The 22,123-nt window shown below is 66.7% G+C and overlaps 2 protein-coding genes across 2 annotated transcripts; one reads left to right on the top strand and one right to left on the bottom strand.

Moving 5' to 3' along the window:
- Positions 1 to 19: 19 nt before the first annotated feature.
- LOC130160324 (collagen alpha-1(III) chain-like) lies at positions 20 to 7,053 on the bottom strand. Its single transcript, XM_056362733.1, has 22 exons — positions 6,832 to 7,053; positions 6,456 to 6,598; positions 6,028 to 6,096; positions 5,797 to 5,859; positions 5,648 to 5,713; positions 5,191 to 5,409; positions 4,608 to 4,970; positions 4,263 to 4,382; positions 4,131 to 4,184; positions 3,911 to 3,937; positions 3,450 to 3,551; positions 3,158 to 3,202; positions 2,903 to 2,983; positions 2,619 to 2,796; positions 2,339 to 2,388; positions 2,111 to 2,245; positions 1,884 to 1,946; positions 1,699 to 1,767; positions 1,440 to 1,508; positions 1,054 to 1,248; positions 708 to 820; positions 20 to 517 (listed from the first exon to the last, which is right to left on the bottom strand). Exons 1-22 carry the CDS (start codon positions 7,007 to 7,009, stop codon positions 307 to 309), a joined length of 2,613 nt encoding a protein of 870 aa, XP_056218708.1. The 5' UTR covers positions 7,010 to 7,053; the 3' UTR covers positions 20 to 306.
- A 3,153-nt stretch (positions 7,054 to 10,206) lies between these two features.
- IGFBP4 (insulin like growth factor binding protein 4) lies at positions 10,207 to 20,181 on the top strand. Its single transcript, XM_056362490.1, has 4 exons — positions 10,207 to 10,775; positions 16,828 to 16,982; positions 17,130 to 17,264; positions 17,575 to 20,181. Exons 1-4 carry the CDS (start codon positions 10,397 to 10,399, stop codon positions 17,701 to 17,703), a joined length of 798 nt encoding a protein of 265 aa, XP_056218465.1. The 5' UTR covers positions 10,207 to 10,396; the 3' UTR covers positions 17,704 to 20,181.
- Positions 20,182 to 22,123: the final 1,942 nt, after the last annotated feature.

Here is a 22,123-nt window from a genome sequence, read left to right as displayed (position 1 = left end):
ACACCAACAATTATTTCGTCTTTATTTCTGTGACAGCATCTGCTTCACTGGAGGTGCAGGGAAGCAGCTGGGCATGGCCTGGCATCACCCGGTGGGATCTGTGTGGATGGCACAGCCTGGGGCGAGCATGGCACAGCCTGGCCACAGGGTTGGCACCCTCTCGGTGCTCTCCCACAGCCCTGACGCTGCAGTTCACCCCCCAGTGCTGCCCACAGAGCTCCCAGAGCTGTTTCCCCAGCCCCACAGGATACAGGGGGGCTGCATGGGGCATGTGGCTGGTGGGTCACCAGTGCCACGGTGCTGGGGTCACCACATGTGCCGGTAGGGAAAGGCCACCTCCACGCAGAGCACCACCAGCTCCTCGGAACAGTTGTGCCGCTGCCCGGCCAGCAGCCTGCCCTCGCCCAAGGGGGTGGCCAGGCCCTCCCCAGGGCCAGAGCTGCGCCAGCCCTGGCAATCCCGCCTGCGGGCTTGGCCACCACGTGGCGTGGATCCGTGCCAGGCCAGCTGTTGAGGCCTGTGGGTGGGGATGGGGGTGAGAGGGGCTGGGGGACACCCTCTGGAGCATGTCCAGCTCTGGTGATCCTGCATCTATGCAAGCAGCAGGGGCAGGGGGGGAACCTGCTGCAGACCCCCACCCTGGCTCCTGGCATGGGTGCACTTGTTTGGGGGCACCCTGCCAGCATCCGCCCCATGGCTGGACTTACCAGAGGGGATCTATCAGGACATTGTGCCCACTGAAGGAGTAGACGGGGCCCCGCAGGGCGGCACCAGTCTGGCCCTCGAAGAGGGAGCTCCAGGATTTGGCCAGCAGCTGGCCCTGCAGGCACAAGCAGCGGTGCTGAGCCAGGGGCTGGGGCGGTGCCCTCGTCCCAACCACATGTGGGTGATAACTTGCTCTTGGTTCCTCCCAGCGCCCCAAAACACACGTGGTGACACAACTGGGGTGCAGCAGCCCCAGTGCAGGACTGGGCAAGGATTCCCCCACTGAGGCTCACTGGGGGCCACAGGGCTTTGCCACTGGCAGCCCCCACAGGGGACGGGGGTACCTGCCTTCAGGTTGACGATGGGGAGGGTCCTGTCCGTCCTTTTGACGATGGAGATCAGGTCCTGGGTGGGGGCCGACAGGAATGCCCGGAAAGTGCCGTAAAGCTGAGCCTCCTGGGACTGCCGGTAGCACTGCAGGTCGGCACCCCGGATCCCACTCATGTCGCCAGTGAGGGGCACGTTCAGGGCGGCCAGGCGGAGCTGAGGAAGGGAGGCAGGGTGGCAGCGAGCTTCAGGCATGGCCAGGCGTTGAGGTCTCTGCTCCCTCCTTCCCGGGAGGGTGCAAGCTTCCAGCAGTGCTGGCCAGGCACAGCGGGGTCCCCTGGGCACTTCTTCCCCCTCTCCCATGGCTGGGCCACTTGTCTCCCACCCTGGGGCCGGGCATTGCTTACTGATGGAATCCGTGGGGCAACGGTGGTTGGCAGGATCTGGGACAGCCCTTGTGCCTCCTCCTTCTGAACCTGGAATAGCACAGCTCAGGCCAGCCCGAGGACACCCGTCCCTGTGCTGCCATGAGTGCCTTGGGTGCAGCACCCTCCCCAGACCAACACAACCCCAAGCTCTACGTGTGCCGGGCTGGCACTGCCCTGCTGACAGCCCATCACCACGGCATGTCCCTCCCGGCGTGGCCGGACCGGCTGCAGGGCTCACCAGCGAGTCGGTTGGGGCCAGCGCGGGTGGCCCTGTGTCAGGACCTCTTGTCTGTACCTGCTTCACCTCCTGGAGGGAAAGGAGAAGACAGTCCGTGGGGGCCTGCCCCCCCCCCAGCAGGCAAAGGAGGGCTCAGCCCCCTTGCTGGGACCTGAGCAGACCCAGGGGCTGCCTGCACCCCTCACCTGGTACTGTGGGGTGGATGCGGAGGGGTCGTCACTGGCAAAGAGCGACTGCGAATCTTCCAGCTGCTCAATGCAATGCGCAGAAGGGGATGGGTTAGGGGGCAACGGGCTCCTTCCCGGGGGTCTGCTGCCCAAGCACCAAATCCAGCCCAGCGCTAGCTGCAGGGCTGGAGCCTGCCCCCCCCCACCCGTGAGGGACCCCGAGGGGCATCCTCAGTGCACGGTACCAGGAGGCGGCTCCAGCCGGTGGGGGTCCGGAGGAAGGCACTGCTCCCTTCCCGCACGTAGACCAGGCTCCCCTCGGGCACGCTGCTGCCCGACTTCAGCATCAGCTCCTTGGACTTGAAGACCCACGTCTGGCGCTGGGGGGCATGGAGAGGCTCACGGTCCAGCTGTGGCACAGAGGGCAGCTGGACAGCCTGGGGGGCTTGCCTGTGGCCGCAGCCAGGACGCACCCGGAGATCAGCACGGGAGTCCAGTCGCTCCGTCTGGGGGATGTCAGCATCTGGAGAGCCCGGAGAGGGTGGGGGGTCACAAGGTGCCCCAGCGCAGGGGCTGGGTGCTCCCGCAAGGAGCTGGCCCCGCAGGGATGCGGTGGCCATGGGAGATGGGTGGGAGAGCCAGCTGCGGTGCTGGGGACCCATGCAGGGTAGCACGGCCCTGGCACCCGGGAAGTTCACAAAAGGTGTTTCCAAGGAGGCTGGAGGCTCCAAAACACCTGAGAAATGCCCTTACCTGCTGCCCAGTCTGTGTCGGTGGCTGCCTGCGAAGGCAAGTGGGGCCCATTACTGGTGCTGGGCACAGGGACACCCGTCCCGGTGCATGGGGAGGGGACAGGGTCTCTCTCAGGGACAGCAGAGCTGCAGCTTACCGGCTGCTTGCAGGGTGGCTGGGCACGGACCGGGTAAACCCTCTGGAAGCAAAGACAGGCGGGTTTGTGGGGAGCCCCTCGTGCTGTGCACACTCACACGTGTGCATGCTCTGGCACAGGCATGTGCACAGCCCCTGTTGCGCCTTACGTTGAGGTAGAGGAGACCTGGTGCTCCGGGGGGGCCAGGGGGCCCGGGGGGGCCGGGTGGCCCAGGTGGCCCTCGAAGACCCTACAGTGGAGCAGTGTGGAGGTTGGACTGGGCTATTTTAGTGCTGCCTTTTGAGAAGGCAGCTCTAAGACACCCCATTGCTGTCCCTTATCCTTCCCGCTCTGTTCCCCTCCCAGAGCTGAAGCCCCCCAGGCTGGGGCAGCTCACAGCCGCGAGCCAGGCAGGGTCTCTCACATGGGGGATGATCGCTCCGTAAATCTCCGGCTCCTCTTTGCTGCCCTGCAGAGAAAGAGAGAGAAGATTGAGACTGATCTTCATCCTTCATCCCTCCAGCCCTCCACCCCTCCATCCCTCCATCCCTTCAGTCCCAGTGGGGGCTGTGAGACCTGGGGGGCTGCCGATGGGGTGAGCCATAGCGTGGGGCACACAAAGCCACCTGGGCTCTGACAGCAGGGTCCCTGAGGCCAGGTTGGGGTCCCCAGGCACCCCTTGCCATGATGGGGCCCCACGAGCCCTGAGGACTCACCGTTTGGTACCCGCTGATGGGCACCCAGGAGCCGGACCGGCTGTCGGTGCTGGGGAAGTGGGGGTGGCCTGGTTTGCACCCATGTTCCCCGTAGCAGCACCCCTGGGTGAGCGGCAGAGAGAGGCAGGATTAGAGCCTGTGCTGGGATGGGTGCGTGTGCTGTGTGCGTGTGTGGGTGCACTGCGTGCTCGCATGGGTGTGCACACGTGTGTGCGCTTCCTGCATGCATGGGTGTGTGTGCATGTGCGTTTGCATGTGCTGCAGGCGATGGTGTGACTCCTTACGCTCCATGCCCCAGCACATTTGGGGTGCTGGCAGTGCCACCGGCACAAGGTGAAGGCTGGCGTTACCCTGCCAGGGAGAGGGCAGAGGGGGAGCAGGGGCAGCACACGGGGCTCAGGGGTTCGCACTGGGGACCCCCCCAGCCAGCTCCCCCTGTGCCAGCGCTTGCAGCTACAAACCCGCTCTCCAGGGTCCCCCTTTTCTCCCTGGAAGGAAAGCAGAGAGGTCCTGTCAGCACCCCGGCTCCCGGGGTCCCCAGGCCCCCCTGCACAGTGCTGTGCCTCGCTCCATGGGTAGCGCCCGCCATGGAGCTGTTTGGTCCCCGCACTGCGGCTGACGCTGTCCCCGTGCCCTTGCTGCCAGCACCTGCTGCCCGCGGTGCCCGCTCCCCCAGCTCACCTTGGGGCCCGGCAGCCCGGTCGGTCCGCGGTGCCCAGTGTGGCGTGAGTCGCACTGGAAGGAGAGGCCGTGCCAGGGTGGTGCGAGGGCTGCCCCCCCCAAGCACCCGCAGCCCCAGGACCCCCTACTCACCCTGTAGTCCCCTGGTGGCCCCGGCGGCCCCATGGGACCAGGCATGCCAGGGGAGCCCGTCTCTCCAGTCCGGCCAGGGCTCCCCGGCATGCCCGGCAGCCCACGCTCACCCTTCTCACCCTGCCAGCACACAGTGTGCGGGGTGGTGGGCATGGGGGCTTCGCACCCCAGGCCCCCCCAGGCCCCGCAGCAGCAGGGCTGGGGCAGCCCCGGAGCCCTCCGCTGGGCTCAGTGCTGGGGGCTGCTCCCTGCTGGGGCAGGGCGAGGGGCCGGTGCTCCATCCCCCCCGCGCTGGCTCTGCTCTGGCCCCAGGGCCATGGACGGGCTGGGCTGGGAGCCCCTTACCTTTAGTCCGGGGAATCCTGGCTCCCCTCGGAGCCCTGGTTTGCCAGGGAGCGATGCAGGTCCTGTGGGACCGGGGGGTCCTTCGTGCCCAGGCACCCCGGGGGCACCTTGAGGGCCTGGGAGCCCTGGTGCCCCTGGGGGTCCATCTGGCCCAGCCAAGCCTGGAGACCCTGGAGGTCCTTCAGCCCCGGGGAAACCGGGTGGTCCCACAGCCCCCGGTGGGCCGGGGGGTCCCGGCTGCCCTTCCCGCCCAGGGGCCCCTGGGGGGCCTTCATGGCCCGGGTAGCCTGGGGGTCCGGGCAGCCCAGGCAGCCCAGGGGGTCCTGGGGGTCCTGGGTTTCCCGCAGGGCTGGATGCTCCCAGCTGCTTGTCAGGTTGGAGGGAGAGAGGAAGGAGGGAGCAGAGTTGGTGAATGGCGGCATCCCACCCTCCGGTCCCCCTTCCCTGGGCTGCCCACTCCCACGGCCACACGCCCCAGCCCTCCCTAGCCCTGCCATCCAGCTGGGGACAGACACCACAGCCAGCGCCAGCATCGCCTACCCTCCCTATATCACCTGCCTGTGCCCCCCACCCCGGCGCTCACCTCATTATTCTCCGATCCCTCGGGGAGAGCAGCAGGCGCAGGTGGGCTCCTGGCTTTCCAGGTGCCTGGTGGTCCTGGGGGCCCCGGTGGTCCTGGAGGACCCGGGGGGCCCCGGGGACCCTGGTGACCTGGCTGTCCTGGGCTGCCGGACTTCCCTCTCTCCCCGGAGAATCCGGGCTGGCCTCTCTCTCCTGGGGACCCTCGGTCTCCTTTCCCTCCCTGTTGGGGAAAGACAGAGCCTGGCTCCCAGCTCCTGGCACTTTCCTCTGCCAGTGCCCACTGTGGGGACCACCTGCCCCCCTGCCAGGGGACACCAGAGCCCCCCCCCAACCCAGACCCCAAAGCCAGAGACCAAATCCTGTGCAGAAAAGGTTTTGCACGGCCAAAAGAGCAGTGGGATTTCTCCCAGCAGGTCCTTGTGGGTCCCCGTGCCTCTCCTGGGGGAGGACCACCACACCTTTGGGCCAGGAGGGCCAGGAGGGCCGGGGCGCACGGGGCAGACGCAGCCGGAGCCGTTGTGCATCTGGGGAGGGAGAGAGTGGTGAGGGGTGGGATGGGAACCCCGGCCGCAGGGTGCGTCACGGGTGCCCTGTGCCCACGTCTCACCTGGAGGGCAAGGTCCGTCTCTGGGGCTGGGGGCACCTGCCGGGGCAGCCCCTTTGCTGTGGTCTGGAGGAGTGGAGGGGCTGAGTGTGAGACCCCCGAGCACCGCCCTGATGTCCCACAGCACCATCCCCATCCCACCCTGCCAGCTGACGTCTCCCAGAGCCCCTCACCCAGGTGCCCACCACGGGCTGCCCCTCGCAGCCGCCCTGGGGACCAGGACCCCTCCACCACCTTGATCTGCAGGAACTCCTCTTCCTCCGCGCTCCCCTCGAAGATCTCCGGGGTGACTGTTGGTCGGTGCTGCAAGGACAGACGGGGAGTGCTCGGAGCGGGGCTCGGGGGGATCCCAGGGGGCACGTGGGACCCTCCGGCAGTTGTGGCTGCTTGCAGCCCGGGATGGGGGCTGAGCCCCAGCGCTGCCGTGGTGCTGTGCCATGCCGGGGGGATGCCAGAAGCTGCCACAGCTCCTTTCCGAGGGGGTAGATGTGGCTGAGCCGCGGCTCAGGGCCGAAGCAGGGCATGCTGCCCTCCTGGGCTGGCACTGTGCAGGCAGGGCACAGATAAGGGGAAGGACATGGCATGGAGCCCAGTAGTGGCTGGGGAGGTTCGGGGGGGCTGGAGCAGCAGGGCTGGGGGGGATGCTGTCTGGGAAAAGGCACCTGGCCTCGCCTGCGTGCTGGGGCATGGCCCGGACCCTTCGCTACCCCCTTGGTGAGGGGCTCCCGGCGTCTGGGGGCCGTCGCCAGTGGGGGTTTGCTCAGCAGCATCTTCTGCGTGGCCTCCATGCCACCGGCATCTCCATCTGCAGGAGCAAAGGGATGATGGAGCGGGAGGTGGCAGGGCTGGAGAGGGACTGGGGTGACACAGTACTCCCAGTTCCCAGCACTTGCTGTGGCCACTGTGGTGCCGCCAACAGCCCTGGATGCCAGCATGGCACACCTCACCTTCCAGCCTTACGCTGGAGGTGTCCCTCCTTGCTGTGGCGCAGGAGCTGGGGGTGCCGGGGAAGCCGTGCCCCAATCCCACCATGCCTACCTTCCTCCCCACCCAGGGTGGGGGCCGTGGGGGCTGTGGGGCTGGTGTCCGGATCCGGGCTGCTGTTCTCCGAGCCCAGGGGGTAAAACCACTGGGCTGTGGCAGGGGCCAGGTGCCCGGCCAGCACGGAGAGGATGCAGAGCGTGCGGAGGAGGTGCTGGGGGCTACCGGACCCCATGCCGCTGCCTCGGGGCCAGGCTGCCCGGGATGCAGATGCTTGGCTCACCCTGCTCGTCCACCACATCTACTCCCACGGCCCCAGCACAGCTCCTGCTGTTATCACTGCGGTCTCCGCACCGCCTGACACGCCCCTTGCCCGCCCCAGCACCCGCGCCCCATGGGCCACATCCAGCGGGGGCTGAGCACCATGTGGCCAGGTCACTGTCTGCCCTGCCAGTCAGGGGCAAAGAGGGCAGCTGGGAACCATGGGGAAGGGAGCCAGGGCCTGGAGGAGATGCTGAAACAGGCGAGGGAGGGCTGGGGAGGAGATGCTGCCTGGAAACGGGGGAAAAACCAGTGGGGAGGGGAATGGAGGAAGGAGCTGGATGAGAGCAGGGGGCATCGGCTGTGGTGAGAGCGGCCGGGTGCTCCATGGGCTCTGCTTGGCCACTGGTGCCCAGTGCCAGGAGGGGACGGAGACCGGCTCATAGGTCAGCCAGGCTGAGCCCTGGGGACAGGGCTGTGACAGTCCAGAGGCATCAGCGCCCTGCAGCGTGTGCAGTACCTGTGCCTTGCAGTGTGTGCAGTCACCATGTCCCACAGTGGGTGCAAAGGGCCCCACATCTCACAGGGTCCCTCAGGGCCACCCTGGGGGGTCTCCAGCCCTCTAAACACCAGCCCCACTTCTGCCCCTGCCTTGAGCCAACCTGCAGCCTCCCCCCGGGCCTGGGGTGGCTCCAGACCATGCTGGGGTGAGTGGCAGGGAAGCAGCACCCAGCCTGGCCCCCCCAGTATTGGGGACCCCAAAGACCCACCGATGTTGGGAAAGCTGCACTGGGAGCCCACGGAGCCCTGGGGCCAGGGGCACGGGACTGCCCCGAGCACCGTGCACTGAGCTCTGTGCACCGAGCACTGAACACCAGGCACTGAGCACCCTCCTTAGCTGCAGGGCTGTGATCAGGGGGGCAGGAGGCACCAGCCCAGCCCCTCTCCATCTCGCAGGATGGTGCTGGAATGGAGTCCTGGAGGCGCTGTGCCTGGCCAGAGGGGGGGACAGCCCCCAGGGCTGTGCAGTGAGAGCATCCCAGTGCCCTGTGCGCCTCGCTGGCTGCTGGCACTGCCCGCAGACACAACAGTCCCTGCAGCAGGCGCTCAGCGCTGCCAAGGCCTGATAAGGTGCCGCAGGCTGAGCGGGGCTGGGCACCTGTTTGGGTTTGGTCCCCGCTTGGACACTGTGTCAAGGCTGGTGCCTCTGCCCCGAGTCACGGCCACTGCAGCAGCGCCAGGCAGGGCAGAGGCTCTGGAGCAGCGCTGGAGATGCCTTGCAGGGCCCCTGCACCGGCTGGGAGGGGAGAAGGGGGGCTCGGGAGCGTGGGGGACATGGATCCTGCCTGCTCATCTCTAAGTCCCACCTGCCCATCTCCTGCCTGCACACTTGGTGCTGCCTGGCTCAGGAGAGAGATGGTCCTGGGAGCCTGCATGGCCAGTGCCACCAGTGCTGGCACTCAGGCCTCAGAATGCCAGTTTGAGCATCACCCATGGGATGAATTCCGAGTTCTCAGCCCGAGCCCTGCCTTACAGGCTGATTCTGCTCCTCTCATCCCCCCCACCACACTGAGCCCCACACCAGTGAATCCCAGTGTCTGGGGATTTAATGACTGTTAATTACCACGTACGTGGTGCAGAGCGCAGTCCCAAACCCCAGCAGCACCCGCTGCTCAGCCAGGTCCCTGGTGGGGCCGGCGCAGCCCCGGTGGGATGTGGTGGTTCCCTGCATGCTGTGCTCGCTCCGCAGTGCTGCACAGGGCTGGGCTGGCTCCCCATGTCCCACAGGGTGAAGGTCACCATCCTGACAGTCTGCCCCGTGTCCCCGGTGGTGCCGGTGGTGGGGATGGTTGCAGTCATCTCATCAATCTTTGTGCAGCACAGGGAGGTGGTTTTGCCAGCGTTGACCAGGGTGCATGGTGACATGGCCAGCGCCCAGATGTGCTGTGCCGGTGCATCCCTGGGTGTGCAGGACAAAGCCTGGGAACAACTGGGATGATGTGCCTGTCCCATGGCACGAGTTCAGCAGGTCTCATCCTGTCCCCGGGGCAGGGAGAGGGGGTCTCTGTGTCCTTGCAGTGTGCTGGGTGGGAGCTGGGGGAACAGCCAGTGCAAGGCCTGGCCGGGTGCTGCAGCATCTCACACAGGGCAGGGTCAGCGAGGCTGCGCTTGTGCCAGAGCTCACCCCACCCTGGCTGCGTCCAAGACCCCCCCTGTCACCCCACCATCTGTGCCCAAGATTTCCCCTGTCACCCCCCTCGGCTGCATCCAAGACCCCCTGTCATCCCATTCCAGCTGTGCCCAAGACCCTCCTGTCACCCCCCTTGGCTGCATCCAAGACCGTGTTACCCCACCCTGGCTGCACCCAAGACCCCCCTGTCACCCCACCCTGGCTGCACCCAAGACCACCCTGTCACGCCAGTCAGGCTGCACCCAAGACCCCCCTGTCACCCCCCCCCCCGGCTGCACCCAAGCCCTTCCCACCGCCCCCATGCGCCCCCCGCCCCCGGCTGGCGGAGCCCAGCACTGGCCGCGAAGCCCCTGGCCGCAGCTCACGGGTCACCAGCCCCCCGGGTGACCGGTCCCCCCCCGGGCACAGGGGCCGGTCCCCGCCATCTCCGGGGCCTTCCCCGCCGCGGTGTGGCTCGGGGGCTGCGTGGACCGGCGGCGGGGGCGGGGCGGGGGGTGATGCTGGGGTCCCCACCCGCCTCCCGACTTTCCCAAGTAGCCGCTAGGTGCCGGCAGCTTTCAACTTATCCCGGGCCGGTGCGGGGCTGGGGGGCGCGGGGAGCCGGCGGGGCCCCCCCGACAGGCGGGGCCCGAGCTGCCCGTGATGCTGAGCTGCCGGCAGCTCTTTGGCTCCCACCGGGGCAGCCCCCCGCGCCCGGGGCCCGGCGCCCACCCCGAGCGGGGGATCTTGGCCACAGCGCCCCCCCCCCCCCCCCCCCCCCGCTGCAGCGCCGTCCGGTGTGTGTGTATGTCCCAGTTCATCCCAGTTGCTCCCAGGACCGCGCAGGCGGTGGCGGACAGGGTGCCTGGGCGGTTTGCCAGGGGGCGACGGGTGGTCCTGATGCCGGGGGCGGGGGGGGATGGGGGTTGGCTGTCCGCGCTGCCCGGTGCCGGCGCTGCCCCGCCGGTGCTGAAACCCTCCCCGGTGCTGAAACGGGCGGGCGGCGGCGGGGAGCGACTCTCCCCGGTGCCTCTCCCGGTGGCGGCGGGGGCGGCCCCGCCGGTGGCCCCGGTGGCGGCGGCGGGAGGTGTGGCCAGGGGCCGCATAAAGCCTCCGCCGCCCGGCGCCGCCGCCAGCCCAGCGCCGCCAGCCGCGGGCCGGAGCGCGGGCGCGGAGCGGTGCGGAGCCGCCATGCGCGCTCTGCCCGCGCTGCCTCCGCTGCCCGCGCTGCTCCCGCTGCTCCCACTGCTGCTGCTGGTGCTGGCGGCGGCGCCGGGCGGCGGCGAGGAGGCGATCCAGTGCCCGCCGTGCTCGGAGGAGCGGCTGGCGCGCTGCAAGGCACCGCAGGGCTGCGCGGAGCTGGTGCGGGAGCCGGGTTGCGGCTGCTGCGCAACTTGCGCCCTCGGCCGCGGTACCGCCTGCGGCGTCTACACCGCCCGCTGCGGCGCCGGGCTGCGGTGCTACCCCCCCCGCGGCGTGCCCCGGCCCCTGCACACCCTCATGCACGGCCAGGGTGTCTGCACCGACCTGGCCGACGTCGAGGCCATCCAGGAGAGCCTCCACCCCCCAGGTAAGGCCGGCAGGGGGGCCGGGGGGGGCGCCTGGGGGGCCTTGCACCTCGACAGGTCGGTGCCGCAGCCCCTCCGTTTGCACCGAGCTGCCCCTCCGCCCGCTTGGCGGGAGTTGGGGCCACAGGGCTGGGAGCAGGGGGCTTGGCTGGGACCCTGCGGTGGGATGGGGTGGCCCGGGGATGCGCGTGTCCCAGGGAGGGAGCAGCGCTGAGCTGTGGGCTCGCACAGCCGGGTACCAGTGGGTCACATTTGTGCCACCCTTACCTGCCATGGGCACAGCCGTGCCACGGCCAGCGGCACTGCACGTGCTGGAGCAGGGCGCTTCGCCGGGACTGAGCACCTGCCGTGCCCTGGCCGCGGAGTGCCCCTGGCCAGCAGGGCAGCCCGGGGACCCGCAGGCACCCGCAGCCCTTGGGGACACATCCCAGCTGGTGGCGAAGTTCCCGTTGCATGGTGACCCCTGTGCTGCCCCTTCCCTGGGATGCTGCTGGCGGCTCTGCCGGGAGGAAACAGGAAAGAGGCCTTGGGGCACCTGCATCCCTCGCAGGCAGGTCAGGATGGGCTCCGTGCTGGGGTTCTGCCAGGAGCTGTGGCCTTCCCATGGCCGGGCAGGGCAGTGGGGTGCAGGCAGCAGACAGGGCCAGGCTGGAGAAGCCTGCTGCCTGTGTGTGTCTGCCCCAGGACCCTCTCGCAGGTGCTGATCGTGGCCGCCTGCCACCTCCCTGGTGCTCGGGCAGGGGCTGGGGGCTGGGAGCTGGTGGTGGGTGCCCAGCCCAAGCTGCGCAGGGTGCACCGTGGCTTTGACAGTGGGAATAGAGCTGCCGCCGGGGGATGAGCATGGGGACCTGACCCGTGGTGCTGGCGCATCAGTGGGTCTGGATGCCATGCTCTCCTTTCCCTGTCCTGCGGGCTGTGATCAGGACCATGTCCCACAGAGCTGGGGAGCAGCATCCCGCCATGGGATGGTCCATGAGCTGGCCTGGCCCTGTGTCCCTGTGCGGGGTCACCTGGAGCTCCCCAAGGAGCAGAAGGGGCTGGAGCAGTGTCCATCCCTGTCCGTCCTGCGGGCTGGATCCCAGCTCCATTCCCTCCTCACATGGCTGATCCATGGCAGATCTGCCAGTGTCCCCACTGTGAGGAGTGCCCTCGGCGGATGGGCTCCTCCAGCTGCCCCTCTCCAGGCACTGGAGTTTGCCGTGAGGGCTCAGTATGGGGTCTGCTGCGGAGACCCCCTGCTCGGCCTGTCTGTCCTCATCCCACATCCTGCAGGAGCTGTCTGGGCTCCCTGGCCCGGGGCTGTGTCGGGCTGCCAAGGCCTGTTGGTTTTGGCCATGCCCTGTGTAACGCAGCATTTTTTCCCAGAGCCTTTAGGAAACAGACTTGCAGTTTTTTCCTTTCCTTCCCACGCTGTTTTGGCCTTGCTGGGGGACGGGTGGGTGGCCGTGGGAGCTGGGCTCACCGATCTGGCACCGTGTCTGCCTTGCAGCATCACAGGTGGCAAGGTGGGGGTGAGGGCACCAGCGAGCCCCTTCACCCGGGACAGCACGTCAGGACACGGGCAGGACACCCTGCAACACATTGCTTGGTGCAGTTCTGGCAGGAAGGTCCTGGTGGGATGTCTGAGCCACGGGTCCCTGTCCCACTCTGGCAGCCTGGAGCCAGTGGGAGCGTGGGGCTGGGGGCTGCAGGCTTCATTGCTCCCGCTGCAGCCCTGCCTGGCACAGTGAGGGCACCCTGGCATGGCTGGTGCATCCAACAGGTCCCCTCCGGGTAAGCAGAAGGGAATTAAATACCTCTTTAGGGGCAGGGGCGTATGGAACAGGTGGCCCCCGGCTGCGCCCGTGTCCTCCCGGGGCTGAGCGGGTCCGGCAGTGGAGGCTGCAGTGGGCGGGCGGCTGGGAAGCAGCTTGTACAGTAAACACTTTGTCTGGGGGCTCAGCCCGGGGGGCTCCGCATTCCAGGGAAGAGGCTGGGATTGTGTGTGGGGGGGCTGGGCTGAGGCTGAGCTTTCCGAGGCAATGGGCGATGGCTCCCTTCTCCATCGAGGAAAGAGACTCTCTGCTCACCCGGGACCTGTGGCACCCACGGGACGGGACTTTCAAGGAAGCCAGGGAACGGGTGGCCGCTCTCCTGACCCAAGACCCTCTCCCATGGCTGTGGGTCTGGGCACCTTGTGCAGGACCCTGGTCCCTGCCTCCTGCTCCCAGTGCTCCCAGTGCTCCCAGCGCTCCCAGCGCTCCCAGCTCTGGCCTGGCTCCTGGAGCATCTGCCTGCTCGGCTAGAGCCCTGCAACGGAGCCCTGGGAGGTGCCAGCTGCGGCTTTTCAGCACAGCCTGCGGGTGCCTGGGGGACGTGATGGCTGAACCCACGTGTGGTAGCCGGGAGGAGGTGAGGATGTTTTCCCCGGCACGCAGGATGAGTGATTTAATGCTGGGTAAATAATTACGTCTGGGAAAAACTGACCCCATGGGAACTGCGTTCATCCCACGTGGTTGCTGTAAGCAATGGCTGGGCCAGGTCCCGTTCCCTTCCCACGTGCAGTGACCGGGAGGGATGGAGGTGGCTGAGCCCTGGCTGGCTGGTGCACAGGCAGTGGGGACAGGCTGGGTTCAGCCCCTGGCACTGTCTACCCTGCCTGTCTCCATCGCTGTCCCTGTCTGCTCGGTCAGGGGGCCGGGCGAGGGTGATGCCCCATCCCGTATGTCCCCCGGGGTGGGGTCTGGGCTTTGCCTATGCTTGGGTTCCTCCGGGCTGGGCGCTGCTCCTGGCGAGGCTCTGGTCCCTACAGAGAATCATCTGCATCCTTCACTCTGTCTCCTGCATCCCCACCTCCTCTCCATCGGCTCACATTGGGTGCCGAGCTGGGAGGCACTGGGGTGCTTGGTCGTGTTTGAGCACTGCAGGGCTCGGCAGCATGTCCCTGCAGGATGGGGACGGGCCAGGCTTCCCAGCCAGCGTCCCTGGCCAAGGGGCAGTGGGTGCCTGCGCCCCAGCCGCCCTTGTACCCCGGCTCCATGCGCTCTGCCAGGGCCAGGGCTTGGCAGGATGATAGAGACTTCCCTGTGCCAGCGCCTGCCAAGTTGAGAGCCCTGGCAGCCAAGAGAGCTGGCGCTGTGCCACAGCCCTGCCAGGACCACCCGCAGGTGACACCAGGGGTGCCGGATGGGGAGGCAGAGGGTGCTGGGACTCGCTGCGGCTCATGCCATGTCTGCCATGGACACGTGGATGTGTCCCCTCTGGCCCATGGGGCATGTGGGGTCTTTTGCACCGAGGCTGGTGGGGTGTGGGGGAGTGGGGCTGGAGCTGTGGGGGTCCCTGACACTTGTCCCTCTCCCATGGACACACACGCGGTCCCGGTCACTGCCCTGGGCTCTCCTGCGGGAGCCGCGCGGTGGAGCCGGAGCCCTTCCCTGCTCCCTTGGGCTCCGCACCGTGAATCACAAGTTCAGCACGTGACCAACCTCATTTGCAGCTCCTGCTAATTGAAGGCGATGCTGAATGACTCGTTTGTGTCTCCTGGCTGCGGGCTGGGCAGAAGGCTGGGCAGAAACCCTCCTCCTGCCGGGATGGCCGGCGAGGGCAGCACCCGTTCCCATCCCCTTGGCACCCGCTTCCATCCAAAACCGAGCCGAGGGGCTTCCCCCAGCCCTCAGCCAAGCAGGAGCCCCCCACCCCACTCTGCCTGCCCTCCCCCTGCCACTCGGACAGGCTGGCACAGCCCCAACGCAACCGGCAGCACTGTGTGTGTGTGTGTGTGTGTGTGCCTGCTGCATGGGGCTGCGCTGCGTGGCCAAGGCTGCCAGGTGGAGCAGGACCAGGGGCGGAGGTGTGGGGAGCCTTGGGGGCACCCCACAGGCACCGGGGCTGCTGGCCTGGCATCCAGGTGATGCTTCTCAAGGGGCTGGAGCAGACCAGGCGGCACTGGGAGTTGGTGGGGGGGCTGGTGGGGGGACCTTCAGGCTCCACAGAGTTGCTTTTTCCGCATCTTTGTGCGCGAGTGCGAGGAGGTTCCTCATCCAGCTGGTGCAGGGGGGTTGCGAAGGGAGACGAGAGGCTCCTTGAGCTGCTGCGTGTCACTTCGCGGGTGGGAAAATCACCCCAAGGACTGCAGCGATGCCCATTGTGGGGAGGGGTCCTGGCCTGGACCCTGTGAGTCAGGGGACCGCGGGTCCCAGAGCTCTGTCCCCAGAGCCGAGCGTCGGCAAGAGCCGCCTCACTGCCCAGAGGCACTGATGTTTCATGTGGCCTTACGAAAACGTTATTGGCATCTGGTTTTATTTAAGCTGAGAGATTCGATGCTCTGAGGGTGGCTGGCGGTGGGGAGGAGAGGTGTTTGTGCCAGGGGTGGGTGAGGGCTTCCCCCAGGCAGAGCGGGCAGTGCCCACTGCCTCCTGGTCCTGCCTTTCCAGGGCACCGGAGCAGCACATGGAGGTGCTGGGACTTTGGCGTGGTGGTCCCCACCGGTGCCAAATCTCCTGCCTGGCTCTTCCCTGTGTGTTTCCCTGAGGAGGTGCAGGGGAAGGAAGGAGCATCCCTGCCCGAGCCCCCCCAAGCCCCGAGCTGGGCTCTGCCACCAGTGCCCGTGTTGTGCCACGGCCCCGTGGTTGGTGCCGCCGGGGCTGGCATCGCTCTGCGCGGGGTCCTGGAGACTTTGGGTCTGTGTTTCAAATTTCAAGGGCATGAGCCATTTCCTGGAAAAAAACTGACAGATTAAACAAAAAGCAAATAACACGAATGAAGGAGAAGGCTTCGATCGGGGCTTTGCTGTGAACTTTAACCGGGCTGCTGGGAGCTGGTCCAGGAGCCCTTTGCTGCAGGGGAGCTGCCGCGTGCGGTGCCGATGGGAGACCGGGATGCCACGGGGATGCAGCGGGCAGGCGGCTGCGGCTCTGACCCCGCTGCGAAGGGCCGGTGCTGGGCATCACCGCAGCAGCCTCCATCCCTGGTGCTGTCAGTCTCCGGCGTGTTTCCACCCGTGCTGCACCGTGACTGCCCCCCACCCGCTTTGGGAAGGTTTTTCCCGTTGCCAACTGCAATATTGATTAGTACAAGCCCAAACGCGGGATAAACTCCAGCAGGGAGCCCTGGCCGCTTTCCTCTTACAGCCCAGGCAGGCTGGGAGTCAGAGCTCTGCTGGGACCGTGCCTGACAGGGCTCTGAGCGCAGGCAGGACCCTGCCTTCCCAGGGCACCCCCCTCTGCAGAGGGTTAACGGGCCCCAAACCAGAGGGACCAGCAGCTTTTTAAAAAATAAAGTCGCGCTGAGAGCTCGGGTCTCATGATGCTCCGTCCAGCTGCCAACATCTGGGATTGCAGTTTGGCTGCGCTCCTGGCGCAGGCGAGGATGCCAAGCGCCGCCTTTTGGGATTGGACCCATGGGAGATTAACTTTCTTATTCCAGGAATTTCTTCTTTCATGTCTTCGCGGGGGCTGTGCCCTGCAGCAGAGCACGGCTCTGCTCCTGGCTGTGGTGCCCGCTGCCGCCCCGGACTTGGCGGGTGCTCAGCACCGCCCCGGTGCAGCCCCAGTGCCCCTCTTCCTGCTGCAGCTCTTCAGAGGCAGCTTTTGGGGGGCACCGGGGGTCTGCCTGGGGCTCCCTGGCTGTGTATCCTGGGGTCATCTGCCAGCCCTGTGGGCCCGGTGCCGTGGGTGAGCAACCCGGTGCCTGGTGGCATGTGGCTGGCTGGGGCACAGCCAGAGCCTCGTGCCACGCAGCACACAGGAGCGACTGCCCGACGCTCTCGCAGCGTGCGTCTGCAACCCTACAATAACAGACACATGGCAACAAGCCCGTGAATTGTGGCGAATGGGTTGTAAAAACTCCTAGGAGCCTTTCCCAGTGCTGCAGGGAGAGCTCAGCCCAGTGCGGTGGCAGGAGGGGACCCCGGGGCTGGTGGTGACACCTGTGGGAACCAGGGAGGGTGGTGTGGGGTCTGGTGGCACCGTCTACACGTTGTGCCTGGGGGTGCAAGTTGCTCCGCAGGGGCTGGGGCATCACCATCACCGGAGCTGCCCCGTGGCGCTGAGCCCCCTCTGGTCGGTGTCTTTGCAGAGAAGGAGGAGATCGACCACCCCAACAACAGCTTCAGCCCCTGCAGCATCCATGACCGCAAGTGCTTGCAGAAGCAGCAGGCGAAGCGGGTCAACAACGGCAACAAGATGCGCAACAGCGGCAGCCCGTACCACCGTGAGGAGACGCGGCCCATAGTGAGCACCGTGTGGCACCGTGGCGGGCAGCTGGGCTGGGGAGGGCAGGATGGGTGCTGAGCACCCCTGGGCCATGCTCCAGGGCTGGGGTGCTGGGGGAGGGGCACGCAGCAGCCCTGCTGCTGGCTCAGGCCCTGCTTCCCGCAGGCACAGGGCTCGTGCCAGAGCGAGCTGCACCGGGCGCTGGAGCGGCTGGCGGCCTCGCAGACCCGCACGCACGAGGACCTGTACGTCATCCCCATCCCCAACTGCGACCGCAACGGCAACTTCCACCCCAAGCAGGTAGGGTGGGCTCTCGCCCATCGCGGGGGGGGCCGGGGGGGCCATTCACATGGGGGCATTTTGCAGAGCCAGGCTGAGGCTGGAGGGGGGTGGGGTGGGTGGATGGGCCGGTGGTGTCAGCGCACGGTAGAGCCCACCCGTGGCTCCTGCTTCGCTGCGAATCACCCTTTGGGTGTTGGAGGGTCCCCTGTAAAAGCCCCAGGGTGGGATGGGGGTGGCAAAGCCCCCTGGTTTGCCCCAGCCAGGCAGCCCATGGGAATGGGATCGTGGGGGCCAGGCTGGGCACCCCTCACCGCACCTGTCCCCTCAGTGTCACCCGGCGCTGGATGGGCAGCGGGGCAAGTGCTGGTGCGTGGACCGCAAGACGGGTGTGAAGCTGCCGGGCTTCCTGGAGCTGAAGGGGGACTTGGACTGTCACCAGCTGGCAGACAGCATGTGAGCACGACCGCGGCGGCCCTGTGCCATGCTGCGGCCGGGACACCTGCCAGGGCTGTGGAGGAGAGGAGGAGAGGGGACGTGACTGCCCAGCAGCTCCCTGGTGCTTGGGCACCCAGCGTGCGCCCCGGATTGCCGCAGTGCTCTGCACCGCAGGCTGCCCAGGGCACGGGGCACCGCGACCTGTGCTGTGACCACTAGCTGCCACCTCGGAGGGGTCCCCGGCACGCGCTAGCAGCACCTCCATCCCGCACAGACACTTGCTTGGACAGATGCTGCCCTGGGGATGGTGCTGGGCTGCCTGGGTGGAGCGAGCAGAGCACCCACGATGCTGCTGCCCCTGGGTGCTGCTCCTGCTGCTGCCCACCCACCCCGTGGTGCCCCCCTGGCTTTTGCCCTGGTCCCTCCGCGCTGCAGCAGGGCCAGGGGACACGGAACCCGGTGGTTGCGGCCGAGGCTTCATCTGCTGCCCCGGACCAGCCTGGCCCCACAGGCAGCCGTGGCCATGCCAGTGCCTCGTGGGGTGCCGCAGCAGCCCCCCTGCCCGCAGCGTGTTGCCGTCCACACCAGAGCTCTGCATGTGGCAGCAGAAGTGCCTCATCCTGCCCTCCCCGGCATCGGGAGGCTGCCCAGGCGAGGACTGGGGGGGCCCAGGAGCCCACCATCTGCCTGGGACCCTGCCTGCCTCCCCCTCCCCCAAAGGTGTGCATGCAATGGGCATCGCAGCCGCACAGAGCAATACGAGACCCCCCCTCACTGCTGCAGCCCTCAGCCCCCCGGCCTGGGAACCGCCTGCCCCACAGTCCAGCCCCATCCCGCTCTCCCTGCCTGGGGACAAAGTTGGCTCCATCTCCCCCTGCCCCATCCCCAGCCACCGGCCCCGGGCGAGGGGATCGGGCACCCCCATGTGTGCAGGGCTGTGTCCTCCCAGGCGCTGGGGATGAGGGGTGGGGGATGAGGGATGCCCAGGAGACGCCTCCCAGCAGGGTGGGCTTCGTTTGTTCGTTTGCTTGTTGTGGTTTTTTCTTCCCCAAAGATTTTTAATATTTAAAAAATGGTGGTGGTGGTATCTTAAAACTGACCATGTGGCCCCTGAGGCTGAAATCCTCCATCTTCGTGGGACGGGGCACCGCCGGCAATGGGTTTTGTCTTCTCTTCTTCCAACTTGGCCAATGTGACAAAACCGGGATGAATTTCTGGAACATCTCAGCAACAGGATCTGCAGATTTCGCCAGCACAAAGTTTGCAGCTGAGAAATTGTCACTATTTTTGTAGCTATTTTTTTTCTTTTTTTTTTTTTTTTTTCAAAGTAGGCTGGAAATTTTTCACCTAAATGTCTTTTAGGTGAGAAATAGCCATGCTGGCTGCCATGGCAAGTGTGCCAAAGACAGAGGGGATTTTGCTGATCCCCACCCCCTGACCCACCCCCTGGCTCCATGGCCTCAGTGGGAAGTTTTGGTTTTCCGTGTGGATTCGCCCTGGCCATGCCAAGGCCCCTGGTGTGAACGAAATGTTTCAGTTTTAGTGAAACACCATTGTGTCCCCCTGGTCCCTGGCAGCTTCCCGGCACGGCACGGCATGGCACGGCATGGCATGGCATGTCAGCTCCCCAGCACTCGCAGGGATGTTCTCATCTGTCTCAGTGGGCGTGCGGGTGGGAATGGGGGTGCAAGTGCTGCCCGCCTCGCCTGGCTTCTCATCTGGGTGCCAGTGTCCCCGTGCCACGTCCCCTGTCCCCAGGTGCATGTGTCCTGGCATGGCTCAGCATCTCACCGGGCTGCTGCTGAACCCTCCTGCCTGCCCTGGCCCACTGCTGGAGCGGGTGCCCACCCCGGTGCCCACCTGGCTGGCTGCGCGGTGCCGCACTGGAGGCTGCACACAGCTTCTAACCGGAGTCAATTTGCCAGGATGGTCCTTGGTGGGGCTGGGGGTCTCTGCCCCTGCCAGCCCCCCGGCCCCCCAGTGCCACCCTGCGAAGGGTGGGTTTCCTGGGGCGCAGGGAGGTGCTGCTGGGGAACATGGCTGGTCACAGTGCCGGTGCCACGTGGCTACGCTGGCAGCACCGCGGTGGGGTGCGGGGTCTGGTGGCAGCCTCAGCCTGGTGGTCTCAGCCACCCAGACCCTCCCCACATGTGGCTCGGGCAGCGCTGGCAGATCCAGCAGAGCCTCTCCTGGGTTTGGGGTAACCAGGCAGGGATCAGGGATGCCGGCACCCGCCAGGGCACCTTCTGTGCCCCGCTCTGAGGGCTCCAGCGTTTTGTATCATCTCTCCTGTAGTTTAAGGCTGTATTTACACATGATCATATACCAGCATAAGGCTCCCCAACCCCAGTGGCGTTTTTCCACACTGATGTGATTTCTGTCAGTTCCTCCTGGGCCAAGCCCACCCCTTCGGACTCCCATGTAGCACCGACCCTCTTTTACAGTAAACTTGAACCTTTGTATTGTCAAAAAAAAAAAAAAAGGTAATTACTGTATTTAATTTTCCTTGTTATTTAATGTGTTTCTATCAAGTGTATTTCATCTTTGCATTGTTTTAAAGAAGGGGGGGTGTGCCTGCGGGGGTCCCACCCAGCTGGGCACTGCATTCCCAGTATGTGCTGTATGGAAATGCTCCCCTTCCAAACGGGCCAAATTAAACCAGGGACTGCCCGCGAGCTCAGCACCCTCCTGCTGCTGCCTCAAGCCCTGGCAGAGGATGGAGGAGCAGCACTTGCAGCCCCCCATCCCCAGCAAGGTTCAGCCACTGGACTGCTGCCAGCCCATCCCAGCTCTAGAGCCCCCGCAAACCGCATCCCCATGGACCACTGGTGGGGGGCTCCTCGGCCCTGGGCCGTGCCGGTGCTGGCGGTGGGAGCAGGGCACGACGGAGTTGGCACGAGGGGTTCGAGGTGTGCACCGGCATCCGGCTCTGGCTCATATCCAGCAAAAATATTTGATGGTTTCGTTCTGCGGGATGGGCACTGGGGAGAGCAGCGGGGCTGCGCTGGCTGCCGGCGGGGCAAGTGGGGAGGGGTCTGGGTGGCAGCAGGGAATGTCACCCAGGAGCACCCGTGGGTCTCAGCGCCTCTCCCTGAGCTCCCCCGGTGCAGGCTGAGCCCTGGCACCCACCAGGCAGGGAGCCCTTTTGGCCACCTCCAAAGGCACCTGCCTGCCACCGGCCAGGGGCTGCGGGCACGGAGGGCGGGGGGAGCTGGGGAGGGCGGGGGGGGGGTGTTGGGTTGCGGTGGCTTGGAAGTGGAAAAGTGCCTGAGCTGGGAGCAGCTGGTTTGTAGATCCCAGGACCAGGCGGTGGGAGTGGGGCCAGCGCTTGCCTGTGCTCGGCAGCATCCGCAGCCTGTGGAGCACGGGGGCCAGTGCTGGGTGTCCCACGGGGGATGGACAGGCTCAGCTGTGCTGTCCCTGCCCAGGGACCTGGTCCCGTCCCCTCCCCCAGCCTGTGGGACACTGTGCTAGGGTTGGGGTTCAGCAGCCCTGAAACCCCAGGCACCCACAAAGCCAAGGAAGAGCTACGCTGAGCAGGGATGGGGTGGGAAGCAAACGGTATCGTGCGTCCTCGTGAGCTCAGCCTCTGCTCGGTGCCAGCGCGGGGGCAGCCAGGATCGTCACCTTCGGTCCCGCACGGTGGCACAGAACAGCAGCAGGGCCTGGAGACCACACCAGGCTGGGACGAGACACTGGATGGGCTTCAAAGTTCAGGAGAGGACAGGGACAGGCACCGGCTTGTGCCAGGGCAACGTGCTCGTGGCCAGGCAGAGCCGCTGGCTCACAGAGCCACAGCCCGCGGCACGAGTGGCAGTGCCGGTGCCAGTAGGTGCTGAGCATCTCCAGCTTTCCTCAGAGCTTTGGGAGGGTGGCAGGGGACACAGCTGGGAGATGCCCAGGCATGGCGCTGCCGGTGGCTGCACGCCGGTGGGCTACCCGGTGCTCCCGGAGCTCGGCTGTCTCCCGAACACGCTGCCAGGGCAGCTGTGACCCGCGGTGTCACGGGGGGTCACGTCGCGGGAGGGTGAGGACGGCTGGGTCTGTGGCATCGTGGCTCCCCAGCTCTGGCGGGGCTGTTTGGGGCTGGCGCCAGCGCGATGCTCCGGTTACTGGAGCTGCGTGGCCGCAGTGCTCGGGGTTGTGCAAACACGGTGGAGGAGCTGGGCCCGAAGGCAGCCAGCGCGGCCAATGTAGACAAGCCCAGTAATTTGCTGGCGCAGCAGATCGGCAGCCGGACCAGGGACGCCGCCAGCTCTCCTGGAGCCCGGCCCAGCGCCCCGGCCCTGTGCTGACGGCTGCCCGGGGCTGGGGCTCCCCCAGCTCTCCTTTGGGGTCCCTTCGGCTGCCCCCAGCCCTGGCAGCTGCGGGGGCACCGGGCTGGGCTTGGGGACCGATTCGGCTGGAGAAACATGCGCGTGTGCATTTGGCAGAGCTGCTGC

Source organism: Falco biarmicus, chromosome 17 (genome assembly GCF_023638135.1).
Source record: "Falco biarmicus isolate bFalBia1 chromosome 17, bFalBia1.pri, whole genome shotgun sequence".
In the NCBI taxonomy this organism is placed as follows: Eukaryota; Metazoa; Chordata; class Aves; order Falconiformes; family Falconidae; genus Falco; species Falco biarmicus.
Note: the sequence above shows the minus strand (reverse complement) of the source record. Positions and strands in the feature narration are given on the sequence as shown.